Source organism: Rousettus aegyptiacus, unplaced genomic scaffold, assembly GCF_014176215.1.
Source record: "Rousettus aegyptiacus isolate mRouAeg1 unplaced genomic scaffold, mRouAeg1.p scaffold_m13_p_10, whole genome shotgun sequence".
Lineage (NCBI taxonomy): Eukaryota > Metazoa > Chordata > Mammalia > Chiroptera > Pteropodidae > Rousettus > Rousettus aegyptiacus.
Window position 1 is genome coordinate 42,978,063 of NW_023416285.1, and position 25,863 is coordinate 43,003,925.

A 25,863-nucleotide genomic window follows, 5' to 3' on the forward strand; every position below is an offset into this window, starting at 1 on the left:
TGGAAGGCAAGCTGTCGGCTTTATTTCTCCTTGCTTCCTCAATACTATTCATAATACCTAGCATTTGGAAAGTACCCAAATGTTTGTTCAAAGAATGACAATGATGACTTTCAATGAGCTTCTGTGATACTAAGAGCCTAAAATAGCAAGGGGTAAGCTATTTCTCTGACAGAAACGAGTCAGAAAAAGGAACAAATACTGGTTTTATTTTATAAAACTACAGTCAAAAGTTTAGTGTATGAAGCAAGCAATTGTTAAAAAAGGGTTGGTTGGGAGGCTATCATGTACAAAATGTATAAAAAGAAAAAACAAAATAAATCACATCATCTTTACCCAGTGAACTGAGAAGTTCTCAAGTGTAAGTTATAGAAAACCACAAAGGGAAAGTAAGCCAAGGAAACTGTAGTTACCTTACTCTGATATCCTATATGTACATCAGTATAGATATAACTACCGATACGGAAAAAAATAAGATAGATTTAGATGTGTCAATTTAGAAACCTCCATTAACTACATCAAGTGGAAAGAGCAGGCACAAAACAGTCCGCTCTCAGTTTTATATATAAAAAAAAAAAAAAAAAAAAAAAAAACGAAGGGGAACGAACAATGTAAACATATAAGCTTGAATACTCAAAAACAATTCTGCAATGGTGATAGTGAGTCTTTGGAGGTAATAATTAAGGCTTGAGGTAGAAGGGAGATTTCACTGACTAGTCTTTTTCTTTTTTTTTTTTTTTGGTCTGAACTTTTACTATGAACATGTGTTATGCTTTCAGTTTTGAAAACTAGTTTTAAAAAAAAAAAAATCAAAAACACGAAAAGCCTAGTTAAGGACTCTTGAAACACACTCCCAATTCAGAACCCATCCATGGTGCTCTGAGCCATCTAAACTCCACAGGTGCTCAAGTCAACAGCCACCACTGACTGCAGCCATGAGAGTGAGCCATCTCTGACACTTAGCCCACTCAAAGTTTAAATGACTAGCACTACCTCAATCTGACTGTACCCACAGGAGAAGCCCTCAGTTAGAACTGCCCGGTGAAGCCCACTCAATCCCCAGGACCATGAGAGAAAATAATAAATTGTTTTAAGCCAAAGGAAACATAAAAAACTAGTTAACAATTTCTATCTTAAAATGGCTTGATCACATGCATTTCTGTCTACATCATCCTGGTAGCCCACTAAAATAATGTTAAAAGAAATTAGGGTAAAAACCCACAGAGCAAAGAGAACTGAAATATCAAGGAAAGCAGAAGAGAAATGGCTGCAAAATTTGGAAGCTGGAAAACAGACTGGACAACTTTTAGCAGACCTGAGAAATCAGGGACAGCTACTAGTATTTTCTTTAAAAACAAAACAAAACAAAACAAAACTGAACAGCAAAGGCTTACTAGGAGGCATGGGTAATGGGTAAGGCCTGGGCTTCTACAGTATTAAGCAAAAGTCTACTATTAAGTGTGAGGCTGAAGCAAAGCAGTCAATTGTGAGAAGAGAATAAAGATATTTTTAGAAATGTATGACCACAAAGCATTTACCTTCTAAGCACATTTTATAGGAAACTATTGGGGGTCATGCTTCATCAAAAGGAGGGTTTTAACCCAGAAAACGGAAGGCACAGGATGGAGAAAATGGAGAGGCCAAATCATGAGGAAAGGTAAGCAGTAGGTCTACAGCAGCCAGTCCAAATAGGAACAGGACCGCAGAGGTTTCTAGGACAGAGTTTCCAGGAAAAAAAGGGAACTGATGCACTGATGTATGTGAACATCTAAAAAGCTGCTACCTATTGGGACCGACCTGAAGGAAAATTTAAGGAGTGCTACACAGATATTCACAAATGTGGAAAAAGGTGAAGCGGTTATTAAGTTCAGGAAATAGAAATGTAAAAAAATGGAAATGTAATCACTGATGCTACTTGGCTCATAGAAAGTGATATTTTAGGTGCCTGTTTAATAGTGTAAAATATATTTAATAGTTTCTTTACTACAATTTGCAAAAAGAAAATTTCAAATATATAGAGTGACTATTAAGCAAGTAATTTTTTAAACCACTGTTAGGGAGAAATTGCAGTTTAAGACCCTAATTAAAAAATAGCTTTATACATGGGATGATTAAAGAGGGAAACTAGATTAAAATGTAACAAATAAAGGATGTTATAAACTTAAATAACATAAATGAAAATAAACATGTAAAATATATTAGCTACATATCAATACAGAATATTTTCCTTAACGTACCTGCCAGATAGAGGGCAAATGATATAAATCTATGGTAGCGAATGAGGAACTGAAGTTGCTCTTCTCTTTGAACAAATGTAGCAAAATAATCGGCTACAGTCTCTCCATAGAAAAAGTAGTTTACACACAGTAGAAAGTACCTGTAATTTAAAAACAATTGGCTTTTTTATATTTGAAGGTTTTTCTTCCCTCAAACTCCACAAAACTATTCTCTACATTTTGATGATGATACATAGGTCAAAACCAAGTTCAAAAGACGAGTTTTAGATATATTCATCAAAATGCTGTTTTTTCTTGTTTTAAACTTAATGTCAAACTTAGATCTGTTGACAAAAGCTTACTAAGTATAGTTCATACCTTTATTTAGCTCAAAATCTTATACCAGAGACAGATAACTAGAAAATACTACATACACACACACACACACACACACACATTCATTCATTCATGGTTCTACTGTTTTTTAATAGTAGAGATCCTAAGCCAAATTCCCACCTGCCTTACACATTTTGGTATCTTTCTTCCTCTCCTCGATGCTCCAGATAGACTCCTGTTGAGCAGGGCTTTTCAAGGGGTGGCAGTGGGAGTTGGGAGGTAGTAGCAGGAAAAAATATCTCTATAAGTAACTTAAAAACTATATAAATCGCCTGGCCTTCCTCCCAATTCTGGAACATCCTTTCCCTCAGGGAGAGGTTGAACTCAGGAGACTTTGTGGATGGGAGTTTGTGTGAGGAAAAGGACTCGCCATACACTCACTGCCTTGCAGTTCCTCTGTGCCTCCTCCTTCAAAGGGCAGGGTCCTGGGGAGCCAGGAGAGCAGAAGAAGAGAAAGGGGTGGCTCCCCTCTGGTTCACATGGATGGACTTGGATCCCACTGTTCTCAAAGTAAAGGGCAAGTATTTTCATTTCTATCAGCTGCATTATCATTTTTCTCTTCTACAGTGGAAACTTTGGGCCTCTGTAAAGCTATCAAGGCCTACTCCACCCCACCAATCCAGTTTTTTTGGTTTTTTTTGTTTGTTTGTTTGCTTTTTTGCCTACTCTTCCCTAACAAATGCTTTCTGCTCAGGAGGGCCAGGGATATCTCACCATCTGTGGCACATGCCTCCTCAGCCCCACACCTAGAACCTGATGGTGCTGCTTCCCCAAATCAGAACTTTCTCTATCCAAAGCTTGTCTTTATTTCAAATGACAATTTCTCTCTCACTTCCTCCAGGAAGCCCTCTATAATCACTGCAGCCCATCCTGACCTACCCCCCCCCTCTTTTTTCCTATTCTTAGAAGTAATCTTGCATGGTTTAGCATTTAATTATTCTCCAATTATTTAATCTACCTAACATTTCCTGTACACTTTGCCACTCATGAAATTGCTAGAAGAAAAGCTATTACCAAAATCTAAAAACTAATTTTTGACTGTTCTAAACCCTGAAGGTGATACATTTGTTTTAATAAGATAGGGATCCCTCTGGCTGATACTAATAAAACAACTGTATTCAAAGGCATAGCCAGTTAGGTTAATTATAAACTATCATATTACCATGTTTCCTAGTCAAGGCCTTGATAACTAAGGATTACACCTAAAGGTTTTAAAAGAGTATAAAACTTTAAATATTAAAATCATTTGGTAAATTTTTTGTTTGTTTTTTTACTAATTTTTACATTCATTTTTGCACACACACTATTTCATGGGCTAGTAACTGCCAGTGCTATTTATAAGGGTGACTTACACACCATCCCCACCAAAAAGCCTTCCTCTTTCCCTACCCTTCATGTTGCATGTCATGCGGCCCAGAGCCTGGAGAGGAGACCAAAGCGGGGAGCAGCTGAAGTGGGGTCAGCCCTCCTCCCACTGCACTCCTCCCCCACCCTGGGCCTATGGGGGCTTAGGGCGGGTGGACCAGATTGCTGGCGTTAAGAATGGGAGACTGATGTTTAGCCTGGGCTTCCCCCTCCTGAATAAACCATTGATCACTCAATAACAAAACAGGCAAACAAAAATAACTATTCTCAAATCTCATCTTCCAGTCTGTGTAGGGATATCTAATTTTGTGTGTGGTCTCGTGCCAACTAAAGGGAAATAAAGCACAAGATTACATATAATTGTAACATTTGATAAATGAAATTTTTCCTATAATTGTAATCATAAGAGAGATGAAATGTGTCCAACATTGAGGTGTTTTTTAAAGAAGATAAGAATGGCGTACATATTCAATATAAATTAGATATCTCTACAGAGTGAAAGATGAAACATGAAAATAGTAGTGTCAGAATAGGAGAGTTAAAGATCATTTTCTTCTTTTCAAAATTCAATTGTATCTTTTTATGCATCGTTCTCCAAAAGCAATCTAGAAGGTCAACTATGTGGATACTGACTGATCAGGATGCCCCCATTACAAACTTGAGAAAAGAGCAAGATTTTTATATCTGGAAGCTTTAAGTTACTTACCAGCTTAGTGTTCTAAACCATGGCAGGTCATAAGAACGATAGACTCTGTAACCTATAGTGATAATTTCGTGGAAGCATTTCACTTGGATGCCTAGAACCTGAAACCAAGAGAAAACACTGACATACATTTCTCAATGTTTACATTTGTGCTTAATCATTCAATAAGTAGCTTGTTGTCATATGTATAAATGGGTCTGTAGCCTACCTATTTTTAATTATTCTAAATGTCAGTAGCAAAATTTCAATATTCAACATCTCTATAATCAAGTGATGTCCCAAAGGGGTAAGCAAAACAATATTTTATTGAGAGATCCTACCCAGGGTAGGAGGAGGCAGAGTAAACCAAAGGTTGAGGGATATTGTCTGGTTGGTGACAGCTGAGTAGGCTTAATCCCTCATTACCACTTCATTTCTTGAGGTTGTCCATCTCAAGATAGACAATCTGTTTGTCCACTTTGTTTCTTGAGTTACGCTAGGAAAATAATCATATGTGAAAGTTTGCTTGTACATATTTATTTTTAACCATACATTCCGGTACACTTGCTATCAGGACAAATAGCTAAAACAACTTTACCTAGTCACCTGGGGGTTTGGGCATGGTCTTTTCATCCTTTTGGCTGTGCCAATTCTCCCACAATCCGCTACATACATCTCTGATCCATCTAAGTGGTGCTACCTTGGCAAATTATAAGTAGCCCTCTACATCTGCAGCCACTTCATTCAGCCAGTCAGCTGAGTCTATGCAGTTCAGTTTGCACACTGTCTTATATACACACTTAGTTTATAATTTTTAATCCCTTTGTGATGGTCCATTTAGTAGTTCTTTAAACTGCTGCATCTGCTAATCTGGGTAAAGGTAATTCCCAAGGAGTAACACTATATCCAGTGCTTGGCTTAGGTCAATTCCAAGACTCAAAGAGCAAATACAAGCTGAACACTTATTACCATGTACGAAGAGATTAAAATATTTGTGAATATAGCAGATTAATTTTTTCAACCTCTAAGAGTATACACCAAAGCACTTTTTGTACTCAGCCCTGGCGCTGAGAATGGGTTTTGTATTTTTTAAAGCATTAAAAAAAATAAAAATAAAAGATTATGTGACAGAGGCATATGTAGCTCCTTAAAGCCTTCTGTTCCTTTACAGAACGAGCTTACCAAACTGGATTTCTTTTATGATCTCCATATTCCTAAGCTATTTTTTCCCACTATACCTATTACATGCCAAATCAAATACTTAAAAAAGTAACATGTCCCCTCAGCCACATGACAAAAATTATGCCAAACTACTATAACTAGTTCTTTCAAGAAAAAGTCATAAATGTGTTATAAAGGCAAGAGGAAATTTAAACACTATCTTTCAAATAACCTTTGTACATAATATCAAAAGTTATTTTTAAACAACAAAAACCACAGACAGGGAACAAAGCTAGGTGTTAAGATAAAATGGCCAAGCCGTGCTATTTATAGAGCCAAGGGCTTCAGAGCAGGTAGAATACTAAGGTGGGCATGAGAAGTACACAGGGACAAGCCTGGACATAGGAAACAATGCAAAAGACTGCCCAAAGGAGTGTGTGCTGATCATGAAAGGACATGAATAAACAGGAGTGTCTGGGGATGACAAGGTGAAAAGAATTGACTAGAGAGGCAGCCAACGTAGAGACAGTAAGGCATCCAATAGGACAGCAGCGGGGGAATGAAGTACAAGGAATAAGAGACATTGAGGAGTTGGAACTGACTGGATTTGGTGGCTGAAGAAACTGGGGGGCTAAGGGATAGAGGGGAACACAGAGTAACACTAGGAAGGCTCGGGAAATAGATTTATACATAATGGCTGGGCATGGGATATAAGTTCAGATTTGCATATGTTGAGTCTAAACCATGGTACTTGTGGGTTATACAAATAAAAGTGCCTATTTTCACGCTGAAAATCTATTCAAAGAAAATCATCCTGCACGTGAAAAATCTTTACATTCTAATATGTTTAGGATAGTGTCATTCGCAATAAAAACCAGAACATAACCTGAATGTCTAAAAATAACACAAAGGTTAAAATAACTTATGATGTACTCCGTTGCATTGAATAGATGAATGCTGATGGCTGTAAAGACTGTGGAGCGACACGAAACACTCGATATTTAGTTTACAAAGCAGGATACAAAATTTTAGTCACATTATGAGTACCATCATGTTTTTTAAAACATAAAAAAAAAAGGATGAGAGGAAGCATATCAAATGGCAGTATTAATTTATTAACATAAATATCATAAATACAGCATATGTATGTATACATGTATTAATTGGGTGGTTGATGACTGGGTTAGGGGTGATTTTTAAAAATTATTTCCCAAATTAATTTTAATTCAACTTCATAACTCACAATGGGACAAAAGCAAACACACTATTTAAAAGTAAATTATATAATATATAAGAAAGTTGGGGGAGAACTCCTATAATATCTTTTATATATTCACATCTGCCTTTATATCAAAATATGCTTTAGTAACTCGATCATTGAGAAAGTGTGACTCCAAGCTGTGAATGCAACAATTAAAGTACTATAAATAGAGGCTGAAGGGAAAAAGCTCATTTTAAGGAACACGAGAATGAATTTCATCTTAAAATAATAGCTATCATTTCCTAGAAGTAAGTTTATAATAAAACTCTCTTGAATTAGTCATTTTTAAGTGCTGGTATCATAAGGCGACTGAATGCATGCTAGATAAATGTGTATAACTCAAAATATGAATGACCTAGTTAGGGATATGAACATAGATAAGACTTCAAAACACATAAAAGTAATACCAATTGAGTACTAATAGCATGTGTCTATGTGTATATCCATCCATGCTCAACATAAATATCATAAATATAGCATGTATGTAAACATGTGCATGTGTGCATACATATGTGTGCATGCATATACAATAAATCTAAATAAGAGCAATAACAGTTCAAATCTACTTTAATGAGATCTTTAATATTTTTATATTCTTCTTTGATTAAGCTCACCAAAGAAATAACTTATAATAAAATGGTGTTTTCCATTCATAATAGAAAAAAAATGAACAAAAAAGCCCAGCACTCTAGGTATGCTTGTGATCTCTCTTTTAAAAATCAAAATCCAAATACACAAGGATTTCTTTAAAGGTGTTTTGAGTAATTAAAACACCTTTAAAGAAATAGGGTAATTAAAAATTAGTCTCTGTCTACAAATACTGGCCGTTGGTGTTACTAAACCAAATAGTTTAGTTTAGAGACAATGTCACTCATTCATGTGGAGCCTACCAAACCAGCCTGAGTCAGTGTGTTAAGGATACTGGTGTTTGGTGATGTCTGAGATTAAAATTATCTTCTAAAGGGGAATCATAATTCAAATGATCCTCAATATTTTCAATGGCTCCTCAATGCTTTCCAAATAAATCCCAAACTTTCTCACATCGTATTGCGAGACCCTCCAGAATTAGATCCCTAATTATTTTCCCAGGTTCGAAGGCCCTGCACTCCAAGAAAAGGGCATCGCCTGCCTTTTCCTGACATACCTAGCCACTTAGACCTTTGCTCACAGCACACACTCACTCCACCACGAGAGACCCTCAAGGTCCACTCAAAAGTTCCTTCATCCACAAAACCTCACTGAGCTGTCTATCATCCAATCTCTTCTTCCACAGTACTGAAACTCTGTACACGTTCACTCCTTAAATGCCCAAGTCCTGAGGCCAGTGGTGGTCACTGGCACTAAGAGCACTCAGTGGGTTCAGCGTGAGAAGACCGGGGGCTGAGGCCCTTCCCTCGAGTCACACCTGGGTAATGCTCACCCTCTGCCTACCTGGCTTTCAGACTCAGCATCTTTCTGCCCTCACATTAAATCAGTCCTATACATTATCCATTTTCCTTTGTAAGAAAAAGCTCTTCAAGATGTCAGTAAATTAATAGAACAGAGAAAGTAATTTCTTATTCATTTCTGTGACCTTGATATCCCCAAGGAAATACAAAATTAATGAGAGGACAATAAGAAGAGTGAAAGGACTTTATGGTGCTTAGAAGAGCTATTTTAAGTGGTTTCAGTAGTTCGTGGAATTTTTTTTTTCCAATCGTGTCTAATTTCAGTTTAAAACTTATTCTTTTACAGAATAAAAGGGAAACCATATCATATTGCCCATAGCTTGGCACTCTGAATAGGACGGAATGGAGTTGGGGAAGACAAGTGAGACAGGTAAACAGACTTCTAAGTGGGCAAGAACAGCCAGGGAACAGAGGCGAACATACAAAGAGAGGCTAAACTAAACGACATCGGATGAAGAAAAATAAATAATAAAAAAGAGGGACACTGTGTATATCCCTGAGAGCACACTCTCACTGCTCACTGCAAAACCACACTCAGCGCCCGGTAATGAGTTTATTGAACAAATGCATTTCTCCTTCTCACTCTCACCACTTTGGGCTTCAAATGCATCATGCTTCTTTGAAAGTTTTTATACACAAGAATCCTCTGCTGTGACCCTCCTTCCCCCAAGCTCTCCCTTTCACCTCGCTAACTCCTACTCAGCCTTCGGACCGCAGTGCATATGCTGTAAACATGTTTCTGGAGTCTCCCAGCTCCCCCTTTGCTCTTATAGTGTCTTGTTATTTTTTTTTTCCAAAATGTTTATTGCAGTTTTTATTTATACATCTGATCAATTCTTCAGAGTACAGATAGTAAACTCCGTAACAACAGAAACAGGTGCATTTTCTTCAACATCACCATATCATACCCCAGAAATAGCACAATCCTGGCACATAGCAGGCATATTGGAAGCATTGGCTAAATGAACCAATTGATAGCTTTAACTACTTGTTTGGCTTCATGACTTCCTGGGCTTCCCATACACAACAAAACTCCTAAGTCCTAGAATGGCTTCTGCTTGCCTCTCTGGTTTCATCCAACACCCTCCCCATGTAAAATGTGCAAATTCCCCAACAGACCACATTCTCTCTTACCTCCATGCCTTGCCCATGATGTCCCCACCCCAGAATGCCTTCCCCTGCCTAGGCCCTTCTTCAAGATTCAGCCGGGGCACTGCCTCTTCTGAAAGTCTTCCCTCATCTCTCTCTCAGGCTGGATTAGGTACTTTTTTACTGTGCTCTCCCAACAACTCCTAGCGCAGGACCTATCCCGCTTATTTACTATCCTATTTATTCATATGGTTACTTAGATGTCTCTGTCATTAGACTGAGTTCCTTGAAGTTAGGGATCTAGCTAACAGTCACGTATTAAGTCGTGAGTGTGTGTGTTTCTGTTATATCGACTGCTTGGCACAATGTCTGACAAAAGGACATGCATCTATTACATTTACCTGGTCTCTACTGAATAAACACATTGAATGGCCATTTTGCAAACAGAAAAGATTAGTCCAGGCCATTTCATAAACTAGAAGATGCTTAAAGGAACTAAACTTGCTGTTACTAAGTCTTGAATTACCTTATTTATGCCATGCTCAAATTACTTCGATCATATCAATGCTGAAAAACAAAGCAAGGGATACTTAGAGAAATGTAAAATACTTACAAGAAGCATGAGCATAAAAGATCCCATATAGATGATCAGGAAAAACAATGAAATCATAGTTAGAGTAAGAATTCCACGAATCCACCAGTTTTTCCACCTACAAGAAAATGTTTACAAAATTAGCATTACATGTGTTCTTAACCTTTTGTGTGTGTGTGGTTTCAGTATTGAGTTACCAGACTTAAGGATTTCCCCTAACTATACTTTAAAAATCTCTTACTTCATCTCATATAGTAACAACAAAAATAAAAACCAAGCAACCAAACAGCATTTGATCACTCACTGAGAGCTAAATGAAATGTAAACATTAAGTTAGCCAAAAAAAGAGACTAAATCTTGAACATTGTGAATGAAGGTGAACCATGAAGCCAGGCAGTGAGGTGGTCAGCATGGATGTGTGCACATCCCTGCCGGGGTCATTCGGAAAGGAAGAAGGAGCCAGGTACAAAAGCCCTCTAGAAAGATGAATAATCCTTTGGGGTGTTAGACAAAAACAGGAATGATTTTAAGGTGGTAGAGACAGAGAGCACGGCCTTCCAGAGAGAAAAAGTAAAGAAAGGCTGATACAGAACTGAAAGTGGAGAGCTCAGTGATTTCACCGAAACAAAGAAGGCACGAGGAAGTCAGTCACAGAGGACAAGGCCAGACTGAAAGTCACTTCCTCAGTGTGCTGCTGGCTTTCCTTGGTTAGAGGCTGGGCCATTGGTGGAAAAGTATTTTCTTATCCTTGAGCCATTGCTTGTCCCTGCTGGCCTGACCAGCTAGTTCCTGGCAGGCTGAGAACTGATCTCCCTCAATCCTCAGGCTGAAGGCCCTGTGGTACCCAACTGCCCCCTCACCCACCCCGCCGTGGAGCCTCACACTTCACCCCTAGTGTACCTTACAAGTATTGTCACTCTTCATGTGGTCATATTATGAAAAATGTCAGAAGCTACTGTATGAAACATGCAAAATGATTCTAATTCTACCTATATATGGATGATAGTTTCTGAATTTAAAATTGCTGTCCCTGCTTTTATCCATTCTACACTCATTTTACTTATACTCACAGTAAAGGTTTTCTTTAAGACTTTTCCAATTTCTATGAATTTAAATGATAGCATTTAAATTATGTTACAAGAGATCTGGATTCAATTTAAAGTATAGTAACATATATGTACAATATCTAAGCACAGGTTTTTATTCTCCTTCCCATAAAAGAAATATTAGCTGATTTCATCCATTTATCAAATACTGATTACATTCCCTGCTTTCAACCACTCTCCTGTATAGTCCAGATATTTCTTAACTATTCTTTTGTCATGTCGTTTCTGCACTCAAGATTTAAAATGCCAACATTAAGTCCAAACACTTTTATCTAGCTTCCAAGGTTTTTCATAAGGTGGTCAAACGACTTACTCGACTTTATGGCCCTCTACTGTTGAACAAACTATGTAGACTCAAAAATTTCTCATAGACTGTAAGCTTTGGGGCTGAACTGAAGTGAGTGTAGCATCAAAAATGCTACAGCTGAAAGGGTCCATTTAGTGTCATAGATCTATCCCTTTGTGGATTAATGAAGAGATTAGGAAACTGGGCTAGGTCACAGAAGTAAATAAAGGACGTAAGCCAGTCTCCTGATAATCCTGTCCTGCATGCACGAAACCCAGAAAGTACTTAGCCCTCCCTTATAAATGATCTGTAGACTCAGGATTGAGAACCTGTTCCAGGAAAGAGGACACCACCTGTCAGAAATCAACCCCTAAGTAGATGTTGCCAGTGTCCACGTGCACTGTGGTTAGATGCTTGGCCTCTAACTGCAGAGACTGATAGTTCTAAAAGGTATATAATTAAGTAGTGTCCTTAAAAGTGATTTTCTAAAGTGGTTACACACTTATTGCTCACATCAATTTTGAAATGTACAATGACTTACCATTACTACCACTATTCAATAATGGCAAAAATTAAAAAAAAAAAGAAACCTATTTCCTAGGGCCAAAAGCATCATGAGTCATCAAGAACCTGGGCTAGCAAGGCAGTTCACGTGAGCCAAGAGGTGGGGTGCAGAAGTGCCCCTCAAGAATAAACACAAACTTACTGGACCACCCAGCAAAGAGCATGAGTTTTGAGAATGTCTATCTATCAGCCTTTGGAGAAAATGGCAGAAAGTATGCAGGTTCCCATAAGAAGGAAAATGGCATTATGGAGTATAAGAGCACCAGTAAGGCTATGCCTGGATGTTTCCTTGGTTTTTCAGCCTCAGTACTAGTAACATTTTGTGCCAGATAATTCTTTGTTGCCAATTCTATCCATTGTAGGGTGTTTAGCATCATATCTGGCCTCTACCCACTAAATGCTAGTAGCGCCACCTCTCACTGTGACAACCAAAGAGGTCTCCAGACATTGTCAAATGGCCAATGGGGTGGGTGGAGGAGGAAGGGGCAAAACCCACGCATTTTCCCTGGATGACAACTACTAAGTTAGATTCATAGCTGAAGAAGGGCTTCACTAAAGCACAAAGCCAGACTTAACTGGCTAATGAATACTCATATACACAGGTCAAGAAAGAAATTGAGACAACTTGCCAAGTGACTAAAGACCTTTCGGGCCCCTTCCAATGAACAATTTAGGCTCTTTCAGACATTATATACTAAAACCTAAAAAATGAGCAAGTTATTTTAATTTTAATATTTTTATCCCAAAGAAATAATTATAGATACTAAATAAAATTTAACTTTGAAAAAATGTTTAATGCAGTTATTTTTAATTGTGAGAATTTAGAAATCACCTAAATACACAGTAATAGCTATTTAGTTGAGTAAACTGAACTACAGTCATACAAAGGAATATACTATGCACGCATTAGACATATTTAAGTATATTTAAAGATGTTGTTCCTAATACCATAGAATGAAACTGACAAGAGAAAAGCAGGAAACAGAATAATGCTATTTTTACATCACACACCACACACACACAAAATATGAAAAAGAAAAAAGCTTCAGAGTAAACATCACAACATTTTAAATATCAGTGTCTTGGAGGGAGGAATATAGGAGTTTTTCTGCAATTCATGAAAATGTCTTATGTAACTGGTATTTTTAATCCTATGCATCTATAACTTTTATATTATTGCAAGGCAGACAATTTTGGGTACTAGATAAAGAGGCTAAAATGAATAAAATATAGATTGTGAAACAGTCACATAATCTTTATTGTGAAGTTTCTTGAGAAAATTAAAACTAGTCTCATATCATCTATTCATTTTCCAAAACAAATTCTTTCACAGACAGCATGATGACTAGGTTCAGAATGGGATTCTATTGCTTACCAGCAACATGACATTAGATGTTTAAAATTCCTGTTTCCTTGTTTATAACATAGGTATATAACTATACCTGTATTACATAGTTGCTGTGTGAGTAAGTTAGTTGGTAAGTATAAAGTGCTTGAAGCCATGCCTAGCACATAGTGTATGCTCAAATAAATATCAGCTGCTATTATTTGCCATTGCTACTTTTATATGGGGAGAGCGGAGACTTCGTTATTAAGAAATTATTATGAATGACACATAGGAAACCAGCATCATTCTTACATAAATTCCCGTAAGAAATTTTCAAATCTGAGATAGACTTGATAAGATTTTAAAGCAAAGGTACATTTGTACACTAGATCATAAAAACAATTCGCTTCTAGACTATTAAAATAATAATCACGCTTTTAATAATGGACAGCAAAAATTTGTTCTATTAGTTAAAAAACTATGGCTATCTTCTAGAAATTAAAAACAGAAAAATTCATATTACATTTACTAGATATGACTAAGCCAGTTTTTTTCATTATGACCCATGGGTACTAAAATCAACTTAGTAATTCACATCTAACTTTTTTTGTTCAATAACATAAAACCATATCAAACAGAAATCACACACAGTAATCACAAGAATTGCTTCATAACATTTTGCAGCAGTTAAAATATACATCTGTGTGTCTCTTGGGGTGTGGTATAAAATATATCTCTTACTGTCAGTCAAAAAAGATGAAAAAACACTGTCCTATACCAACATTTAAGATTTCACATATTAATCTGGTTAAAGCTTACATTTATTTTATAAATTTTATAATTCATATTACTAAAGCATAAAATGGAGGGCAATATAAAATTAAATTTAGTGGTGATTACACATTTTAAAATGTAGCACAAATATAAAATTGAATAGAGTTTTAAATAATAACATAAAACCCAGTTAAAAGGGGAAAAAAATGGCCTAGTTCTGTCTGGCATTTGAAAAACGGGGAACAGAGAAGATAGAATTTTCCTTATTAGATATTCCAACATTAAAAAAGGCAAGCTGATGTAGTAAATAGATCACTGGTTTCAGAAATCTGACAAATTGGGACAAGAATCTCAGGTCTGTGTCTTACTAGCTCTACCTTCATCAGTTAACTTCTCAGACTTAGTTTTCTAAAACTTCGCCAGATTTTAAAGTTTACAGGAAAGGATTAAGCATTTAGTACTGTGACTCACATACAATGAAAAAGTATGAGCCTTCTCTGTCAGAGTTCCAAAACTTAGAAAAAGTGAAATTTATTACATGGACCAGGATAACCTCATAACTTATCTTGTGCGCCCATTATATTCACCTTCACCCAATCATACCTTGAAGATAAACCAGACAGAGCTTTCTTGAGGATTTCAGGGGTTCTATCTGAGGATGGTGGAATTTCTGGAATATCAGAATCTGTTCTGGAATCCAAATCTCCATATCTGTCATCAATATCTGTTTCCTAAAATTAACAAAAAGGAAAATCACTTTGTAAAACAGAAAAAAAAAAAGCTCTGCGCCTGCCAATGCATGTATCTGTTGCTCAGTGTGTCAAATCTTAGTTATACAACTTGAAACAAAGAAACAACTATTAACTTTGCTTGACTATACTATCCGTACACACTCCTGTTCTTCTTTGTTAGGAAAGTTTGATTATATTTACTAAAATCTATTAATATAAAGGATTCATTTAAATAAAAGACACAAAAAGAAACTCTTATATTGTCTAAATCAGAAATTTACCAAAAGAATCAAATATTTATTCTTTTGCTAATTCCATGTAGATTCTTACCATCTCCACACAGTCCCTTTTTATTTGCTTACAATCAAACCATCAATAAATGTAATATATTACACTGGCAGAGCATGATATACAAATATATATATAATTCCATTTTGAAGTCGTTTGTTATGCTATAGTGTAAGTCTCCACTCCTATACTCCCACCCCCAGCAACCATCTATAAAGAGTGCTACATATATATATATATATATGTATATGTATATATATATACACACACACATATACACACACACACACACACACACACACACACACACACATATACTTAGGGAGAATGGTTTACAGAGAGAGAAAGAGAGAAATTGGGGCAAGGGGGCCGAAGAAGAGTGAGAATGTCTGCAGGAGGCAAATACAAGAAGATGGAACATTGAGCAGAACATTAGGTCTAGGAATGAAAGCACCTGGGAATTCAGAATGTTCAGGAGTCTCAAACCAAGCCCTTAGTAGCGCCCCTTTTGATTGTTTCTTCATCCATAAACTGGAAGCATATAGTATAATGCTGAAGACTTAGTGAAGTCAGAGAAGTGAGCTATTTCTATGATTGACTCAAGTCTTCCAATTCCTCATTAAGTGGCTTACCAAGTAAAATTTTAGCTTTAGGGGAATATTTTCAGTTTTCATAAATCAATAACAAGCTTTTTCTTACTAACTATAACTTTCTTACAATTATGAAATTAAATGTCATTATATACAAATGACAAATGAAACAGACAGGTCTAATTCCCAGTGTGGCACTGAGAGTCAGTTGGCCCTAAAGCAGTTTAAATGGAAAGAAAGATATTGACTTAATAAGCCACCAGATAAAACATTCCCTGAAAATGTCAGGGTACCTGCTGTCAGTCTGACATGCCAGGCAGGTCTTTGACAATGGAACCCAACACTTTTTTTCTTTTCCGTGCTCCTCTTTTTCTCACCGATAACCCAGAACATTGCAGGAGGGTGTGAGTGGTGATGGTCTCTACTAAATGGTGACTAACTGAAGTGGCTCTATGTGACAACATCACCATGTTGCAGAAAATGAGCGCTAGACTAGGAATCAGGAGCTGCCGGTACTGATTCTACCTCTACTCTACCCAGCAGGGTAACAAAGGGCAAATAACTCAATCCTGAAAAAATTCAGCCTTTGGTTTCCTCATAAAATGAGAGCATTGGCCCAAAATTCAAATTGTGCTCCTCAAAACACTATGCTTTCAGCGAGCCACTTCAGAGTCCACTTGTCAACAATGGTGATGTGTTATAACCCTCTCCTCCCACCCTCAAGAAAGCTGTACTCCTTTTAAATACTTAAGCTTCTGGTTTCTATTTTATACACCTTAGAGAAATGCAAAATGACAAAAAAAAAATAAGATTTAACTAGGCTTCTTCAATTTCATCCTAATAACTAAAGAATGATAGCATTTTAGAACAATTTTACTCAGCTACTGGAATTGGTAGCAGAGACTTTTGTGTTTCTGCATCTCTTGTACAGATCCTGTTACGAAGAGGCCAGGCTTGATAAGTGAGTAGAGATTATGGAAAGGAGGAAGTAGTACTTTAATGATCAACTGATCAACTAGAGTCATGTGGCATTGTACATGCTGAATGAAGGTACTCAAGATGTTAAGAAAACCAAATTAGGAGCTGCTTCTCAAACCCACAATTTAAAGACAATAATCCTACATTTTCCATTGTAAGTCTATGCTCTCCTACTACCTACCAGGTGATCTCATGCACCCTCATAGCCTCCTTCCCATCTCTCTATAGACTCATGACTCCCCACAAACCTGTGTCTCTAGCTCCCAACATGCCATCTCCAGGTGAGTTTTCCCTACCATCACCTGAAATTCAACATAAGCAAACTGACCTCTTTTCCACACCAAACCTGCTGCCCTTTCTGCATGTCCTACTGAAGTGAAGACACCACCATCAAAACAGGAAACCAATGAACTCCCATCAGAAACCTGGCTATCAACTCAACCCTTGCATCTTCTTTGACCAAAGTACATTCACTTCGTACCAGAACTGTCATTCATCTTTCCCCCATGTCCATCCTCATCCACTTATACCCTTCCTCAACATCCTCTCCCTCGTGCCTCAGTACCTCATCCCCCAGCCCTCCATCCTGCCCTCTGTTATTTTCACCATAAAAAATAACCTTTCTAAATTGCAGATCTGATCTTAACACGCCCCAGCACAAAAACACAAGAAAAAGTCGAATTACTTTGCATTGCTTATACTATTGATGACAGGGCCTGCTCCTCCGGCTGCTCTTTGGTGACCTCCCCATTTTTGCACCATGTCATTCTCTCTCTTGCATCCATATGTTTGTTCTATCCACAATACACAAATTATACATTCTCGCTCTTCCCAAATCCTGGTTCCAATTTTCCCTTCCCCGTCCCTCTAACCTGGCTACTGCTCACTCATCCTCTGACCTCGCCTTCAAGGTCACTTCCTTTAGAAATGTCTTCCCTGACCTCCAGCTCCAGGTTAGCTGCTTTTCAACTCTGTTTCCACAATATCCCCAATTGGTACCTATTAGTCTATATTCAAATTATCTGTTTCTTGTCTGTATTCTCTAGTCATTCACAAACTTTGTGAGAAGAGGAAATACCATCCGCTGGCCTCACTCTTGACTCCCAGGAAGGCAGCAGAGGACCTTGTACAGAGGCTGGCATTTATTAAGCGATATATAAATATGTGTTAAATGAGCAGAGTATGTCAACTCATGCTAACATTTAAGATTAAAATAAGTTCCCATTTGTTCTTGCTAGCTAAGTAGTCTTGACCAAGTCACTTAGGTTGGGACTTCGGTTGTACTTATATAAAATGAAGACTGACTCTTTTCCAAATATAAAATTATAATGGAAATATGTTTGGTAAATGATAGCTTAAAGTCGAATACAAGTTTATTACCCTGTAAATACAATTCCTACAGGGAAAGTGTACTTAGAAAATAAGCAAAGGCATTTTACAAGTATAGATTTATTTATTCCTCACATTACCATAGAGGTAGGTAAATAATCACCTCTGTTTTGTAGGTGAAAAAATTTAGGCTCAGAAAGATTAAAGTGCTCGCACTTACACAGTTCTGAGTAATGTAGCTGTGATTTGAAACCATACTGGAGGGAAATTAAAATGCTGATTCTCTCCCAAATTGATATATAGACTCAGTGTAATCCCAATAAACATCTCAACGGGTTTTTTAAATTTTCATTTATGTTTTCTTTTGTAGAAAATGTTCAGGCTGATTCTAAAATTTGTGTGAGAATTCCAAGGACCTAAACGAGCCAAAATAGCCTGGAAAAAAGATCAAAGTTGAAGGACTTATACTACCTGTTTTCAAGAGTTATTACAAATTTGTAATCAAGCTGTGGTACTGACATAAAAGAAAAAAAAATGATCCATGGAAAACAAAATAAGGAGTGCAGAAATAAAACCACATAAATATGGTCAAATGACAGTCAACAAAGTTGAAAAGGTAAATAGACAATGTGAAACAAGTGGATACCCACATGCAAAAACAAACAAACAAAAAAGGACCATAGGCATTTACATAAAACTATAAAACTTTTATAAAATCTTTATGACCTGTAGTGTATTAGGCAAAAATTTCTTAACTATGATTCATAACACAAAAAATTGATAAACAGAACTTCATTAAAATTAAATTTTTCTGCTTTTCAAAAGGTACTGTTAGAATAATAAAACAAGCCATAGACTGAAAATACATTTGCACATATTTCATATATCACATATGAAATAAAAGTCTTGCATTCAGAATACATAAAAAACTCTCAAAATTCAATTTTAAAAAACAACTAAATTAAAATACATGGGCAAAATATTTGAACAGACATTTCACCAAAGCCAATATGCAGATGGCAAATAAGCATGTGAGAAAATGTTCAACATCATTTGTTATTAGGGAAATGAAAAATCAAAACCACAAGAAGATACTGCTACACATCTATCAGCATGGCTTATTTTTGAAAACCAAACATACCAAGTGATGGAAGAATGTGGAGAAACTGGAACTCTCTCACGCTGCTGGTGGAAATAGAAAATGGCATACCACTCTGGAAGACAGTTTGGCAGTTTCTCAAAAAGTCAAACATGTGCCTACCATATGACCTAGTCATTCTACTCCTAGACTATCTGGCAAAGAGAAATGAAACTATACAGCCACACAAAGACCGAACACAAATGTTCATGGCAGCTTTATTTGTAACAGCTCCAAATAGTAAACAGCTCAAATATTCAACAGGGAACAGGACTAACTGGGCTACAACGATACAATGGAATACTGTTTGGCAATAAAAATGAATGAACTATTGATGCCGCAACAATACGATGTCACAGTAATTATGCTGAGCAAAAAGAAGCCAGACAAACTGTACATACGGTATGTATACATATACGTGTGTATACATACATGTTACGAATAGTATTTCACCTATATAAAATTCTAGGAAACACAAATTTATATAGAGTGCCAGAAAGCAGATCAGTGGTTTTCTGGAGGTGAGAAGGAACTACAAAAGCGCAGGAGCAAACTCTAGATATGTTCTTGATTGTAGCGATGAATTCATGGGTGTATACGTGTGTCGAAACTTATCAAATTGTGCAGTGTAAACATGGTCAATTTAGCATAAGTTATTTATAGCTCATGCTGACTCCTAGAGAGCGACAGAAGCCAGTGGTCAGGAAAAAGAGGACTAAGGTGCTTGCTTCCTAATAGTGGAGACGGAAAAGACAAGAACAAGGGCATGGGGCTCCAGTCCATTCAGATGATGGCTTCAAAGAAGTCTCTGAACTAATGAAGGTAAAAAATGGTTTAGAAGTCAACAAATGATAATATGTTAAATCACTCACGTTTTTCACCTCCTTTATACTTGGTCTCCCCAAATGTGAGTCACACAACCAAGGTGGTTTCTCCACTGTGGGTGTCTTAAGATTCACACCGATCCCTGTATCTAATTCAGCACTAAAATTGTAACCAAGCAAAAAGAAACCCTCAAATGACAAAGAACTCTGTGCCTAAAAGGAGGAGGCCTTTCTAAAATTTTGAAGCTAAATGGTTCCTACCTGAAAAAGCACTAGGTTCTGTTTCCAATTTCAGCATTTTCTCTCTGTTCTTTCACTGTTTCCATACAGACACAGATTCCTTCCTTTTCTTCCAGTACAGGAAGTGAACAGAGGACAGAACTGTCTCTGTCTGTGCCGGAGAGGGGAACTAAGCTGGTCTGTTTCCTAGTGAGTCAGCAGTGCTATGAACCACGAGTAGAGTGCAGGTGTCTTCAAGACCTCTGTGATGATGATGAAAGATCAAAGGATTTAGTAACAATGCATTCTATAGACAGGTTATCTCAGGGATCAACTCTATGGTCCTATCTTACACTTATTATGACTGATAAAGCCTCCTTATCATTTTCAAATTTGAACCGAGAAGGAAAAGATTGGTCCTCCACATCCTTCTCTGCAGCCTTGTTCTAATCCCCACTGAAGGAAAGAGGTGACTGGATGGTCAGTCCAGTGTACCACCAAACTAGTCTGATCAGGTATTACATCATACAGTGGATCCCAACGCAGGAATCAGAGAAACCCAGTATGTGCATCAGTAGCATATAAAATGCCTCAAGTAAAAGGCTAACGTAATCAGTTGATCATCCATTTAAAATCTTCCAAGAGCTTCCCGTTGCACAGATATGACCTCCTCTGACTCTCCCGGCTGGGCTCTTGCCCATATGCCCACCCTGACACTTCATGCTCCACAGAGCTGAACTTCTTGTATTGCCCAGAGTTAACACAGTCTTGACCTCTCAACATTTTGCTGTTTGAGTCACTTTTCCCGTGGAGCCTGGATATGCTGACTAGTATTTAATCTTAAGGTCAACTGAGGTATCACTTCCAGAAAACCTTTCTTCAGAGAGTCTGTCATAAGCAAAATAAGCCCCCTCCCCTGACCCCTATTATATCCATATCTTAATCAAGGAATCTATGAATATATTATGTCATAATACGAGGGAGAATTAAAGTAACATGGAATTAAGTTTGCTAATCAGCTAACTTTGAGATGGGGAGATTATACTGTATTAACCAAGTTAGTTTATTTAATATAATCACAAGGGTCCTTAACAGTGAAAAAAAAGAGACAAGTCCGTTAGAGATGTGATGACAGAAGCAGGGGTCCAAATGATGCCAGCCTCGAAGATGGAGGAAGGGGCCTCAAGCCAAGGCATACAGGCAACCTCTAGAAGCTCCAACAGACATTTTGGCAGCAACTGGGAAAATTAGAATATGGACTGTGGATTAAAAAGTTACTAGTAATGTTTTTAGATATAATAAAGTCACTGTGTTTCCACAGGAGAATGTCTTTAATAACAGAAGCATGATTTAATATCAAGGGTGAAGGGACATGAGTTCTACAATCTTTTTCCAAATGATTCACCAACAAAATATTTGCATATACATATATGGCAAAATAAAGCACATTTGGCAAATTCTTCAGAGTTGTTAAATCTAAGTGCTGGATGTGCTGATGATCATTGTACTAATCTTTTAAATTTTGTATATGATTAAGAACTTTTATAATAAAAAGCTCAGAAAAATTCAAAGCAAAACAACATACTGTTTGGGAATACAATACGTTATAAACCTATCATGTGAGGGAAGAAAATATTGAGAATAAAATTCAAGCTGAGATTACCTAGGTGCCTAAGGGGTTCCTTGTATCATGATCCTTTTGTACTGATTCCATATTTAACAATAGCAATATAAATTATTTTAAGTACCACCACATGCAAAATTCCAGGGGCACCATCTTCACTGAACTCTACATGAGTTATGTCTCAGAGTTGTTCAAAGCCTCAATCCAGAAACAGTTCATGTACAAACACAGTAAGGGGGTAAAAAGAAAATAAAAAGCATAACCTTGAAAGAATTGTGAGTCTAATTTCGTTTTCCAGATTTGAATTTTTGTATTTCAAAGTAAAATACTAAACTCCAGATGGGTTTAATCAACATTTGCTTCCCCACAGCACCATATTGTTTTGAAATAACCTGCCTGGAGTAGGAAGGTAGCAGTCAGCCCAAACTTAATTGCCAAAGTGTTTGGCTCCACCTGGGCCAACCAGATGATGAGGTCAGTTTGGCTTCACCAGCCTTTCACAAAGCTCTTAAACACCTAGCCATATATCCTGGAAATAAAGGGGACTGCGAGCATAGTCAGGAAGCCTAAAAATGGTACTGCGTTCCTAGCCACCACATTTGCAATAAGCAGCTTTAAATTTCCAAAGCGAGGAGCTCCTCGCATTGGACTGGACTCTTGTTTCTCCCTTCCTGTGTATTCCCATCCCAATTTTACATTTAAAAGAAACTTTAAAAATCTTGACAGTTCTGACAAAGTCTTAGGCAAACACAGATGACATGACAAGAAAAATAACTTTGACCTCTCCTTGCAGATAAGAAAATAAACATTTCAAAAGATAACTAAATTTGGCATACCTGGGCATGATCAACAACCAACCACTCATTAAGGAAATTAGTTACTCTGCTTCTGTGGAGTCACTTCGAATGTGACTCCATTTCATTAAATAGGTTCCAAGACATCTCACAACTAAGCAAATCAAAGTGTGAGCAGCTATAAAATAAAAACTAATGACTTCTTCACCTAATTAATCATAAAATAAGCAAGAGAATACAAACACAATTTTTTTTATTTAAATCCAGGTGCCTGAAATCACAGAATTAAAGATTTTCAACAAAAGTTTCTAGCCAAATTCAGAAAGGCCAGTATAGTTCAAAAATCACACAAAGTAGTAACAGTAAAAAAAATTTAAAAAAAAATGTTCCTAAGTAAATATTCTAGGTAACTTTATAAATTTAGGACCACATACCTAAAGTTCCTTTACATTACTGTTCTCAGAAAATTTAGGGTATATCCCAGCTCTAAATACTGTGTGACCTTGGGAAAGGAATGTAGGTTTCCAAAAAAATTTTTTCAGGTATAAACTCAGTCTTTTTCCCTTGGACACATAATTGTGAAAGAGATTCAAACTGGTGTTACATACATGTGAGTATTTTGCAAACTATAAATTGCTTTATTATCTTTATTCCAATGACAAGGAGAAAATTCTGAGATGTTAAATAAATTAAAATGAGAGTAATCAAGAGAGAGTGATACAAAGGAACAGAACAGTTAGCCAGTTAATGGCTGTGGACCAGCTCTGACAAAAGACTGTTCACATCCCCATTTTGCCTGTTGAGACTTTGGATTAATTTCCAGGTGGCTATTTACACAGATTATTTGAGCCAGGTACCATCTAACACCAGGACCCTCTATTTGTTGTTTACGATTGGGCTTTCCAGACTATAGCTAATGTAAATTCTTTCAGGTGGCTCACTTCTTTCTCTCTCCTCTCTATTTGATGTAAAAACACTTGCAAACTCCAAGACATAGACATGTTGTCTTTCCTACCTAGCCATGCTGCTGGTGGTATGGACTCCATGCCCCAAGACTGAACATTGTTGCTAGCAATGGCCTACTAAATGCTTCCTTTTAAAGACTTTCAGCTGTGGAAGTTAAAATTTTTGTTTGAACCATGCAGTTCAAGCCCACAATCCAAGATATTAGTATATTCTTCTATTAGTTGCTGAGCAACAAACAAATCCTGCCTTCACCCCTTTTTCTTAATGTACGAAGAGCTACAAAAAAGGTGACATGCCATCAGAACTTCAAATATAATAGGTACTCCACAACAATTTACTGAATACACAGAACCAAGCCAAGTCTCACAAAATGTCTGTAAATTCTTAAATGACCTATTTTCCTTATACTGAATTAAAACCTGTATTTTTTAAAGACAGCCCCAAACAAAATAGTTAAAGGAAAACGAGCATACAAAACCTCAATATTTAGCTACGCTAACCATGAAAAAAAAATGTGAAAGTTTGTATTACAAAAAAAGCATATACATATAAGCATAAATACAAAGAATAATTATGCTATACATGTATGTTATAATTTTTCTTTATGAGATAATTTTCCAGAGTAGGACTACTTTTAAATTGTCCCACTTTTCCCTAGTACATTTATGACAAACAAAATATTGTTTGCATCAAAAAGTCCACTGCATCCAAAGCTTGATATAGCTGATAACATCCTATGTATAATTTCTCGACATATAAAGAAAATAAACTGTTTAAAGTCAAGATCACAAACAGTAAGTAAAAATTCATGTGGTAACACCAGGATATTCTTTAGAATTCCCAAGTATAATATACAAAGCTTACTGCTTCCATTAACATGACTTTAGAATTTGACTCTCATTAGTATAACTTTACTATTCCTGGAGACTTGCTTAGGAGTTCACCGTTTATCACAAGAACATGTGAAAGACACATCAATTCTTCAATAGGAAGCATCAACCAACAAGTTTTCCTAAAACTCAAAAATTATTCCTGGCTATTGCCACCAATCCCAAACTGTCACACCGCGATCCTTACCCAACCCTAATCAAATTCCTGCACTAAAAGGTACCCCCCCACACACGCACCTGTTAAATCAAACTTCCAATTCTCAATAAAGTCCACCCTTGCCCGTCCCCCTCCAACACAGCTGAAGCTCCGTCAAGGTCGTGCTCTCCCTCACTGCACAAAGCCATTAACTCAACTCTGTCGTATCAGTTGGCTGGTTGGTGATATTTGGGAAGCTGGCATTCAAAAAATGTCATTAAATAAAATGAATGTGCTGCAAATGACAAAAGAATCATGGAAAATTGCTTGGGTGATAATATTAACTAACAATTGATCAACAATTGAGGAGTTATCAGCCAAAATGCTATTCTAAAAGTCTAGATTTAGGCATCAGTATTTTATTAATGGCCTAGATTTAGATGAAAAAAATACAGAAAATGTTTATTATATCTACGGGTGGCACCAAGATAACACATAATGTGCCAAAAAGAATTTACAGGAACACGAGTTCCAAAATTAAAAAGTTTATTTTAAAAATTAATGAGTATCCATGAAAGAAACACATCTCGAATGAGGAAGGACAGAAATTAACTGACCTCTGGATTCTTTCACGCTCAACGTCATAAACCAAATCTGTATCAGAGCAACAGCTTCACATAACAAACACACTAGGGACATGGTTCCAGGTGTGCTGCCCTTCACCGGCCACAGCTTCCATATGCAACCCCCATTTTCTCCCATTTCTGGTCCAGAAAATCAGATCTTAGTTTCACTTCCAATTGCTCTCTCTCAACCCACCTAGAGCTTCAATCGCCCACTTGGCCTTGAGTCTACTTCCCTGCCTCCCCTAACCCGTGGTCAGCAACTTCAATTCTGGCCTCACTGACTCTCTTTATTTCTTTAGCATCCTTAACCTGGCATTCCCAGGCCAAAATCACTCCCAGTGCCTTTCTTATTCTCAGCTATTAAATGGGGGATATTCTTAATATATATAGTTGTCATGAGGAGCAAAGAAAGTAAAATGTATAAGTACTCTGTGAACTCTAAATCACTCTACAACCATCGTGACAA

The 25,863-nt window shown here is 37.0% G+C and overlaps 1 protein-coding gene across 1 annotated transcript in view; it reads right to left on the reverse strand.

Annotated features, from left to right (window-relative positions):
- The window catches only part of CDS1 (CDP-diacylglycerol synthase 1), a 51,055-nt gene that overhangs the window by 20,386 nt on the left and 4,806 nt on the right, over positions 1–25,863 (reverse strand). The window contains exons 2-5 of the mRNA XM_016156168.2: positions 14,868–14,995; positions 10,229–10,325; positions 4,681–4,778; positions 2,235–2,374 (exon numbers count right to left, since the gene is read on the reverse strand). Coding sequence (XP_016011654.1) covers positions 2,235–2,374; positions 4,681–4,778; positions 10,229–10,325; positions 14,868–14,995 — 463 coding nt within the window. The remainder of the gene's footprint in view (positions 1–2,234; positions 2,375–4,680; positions 4,779–10,228; positions 10,326–14,867; positions 14,996–25,863) is intronic.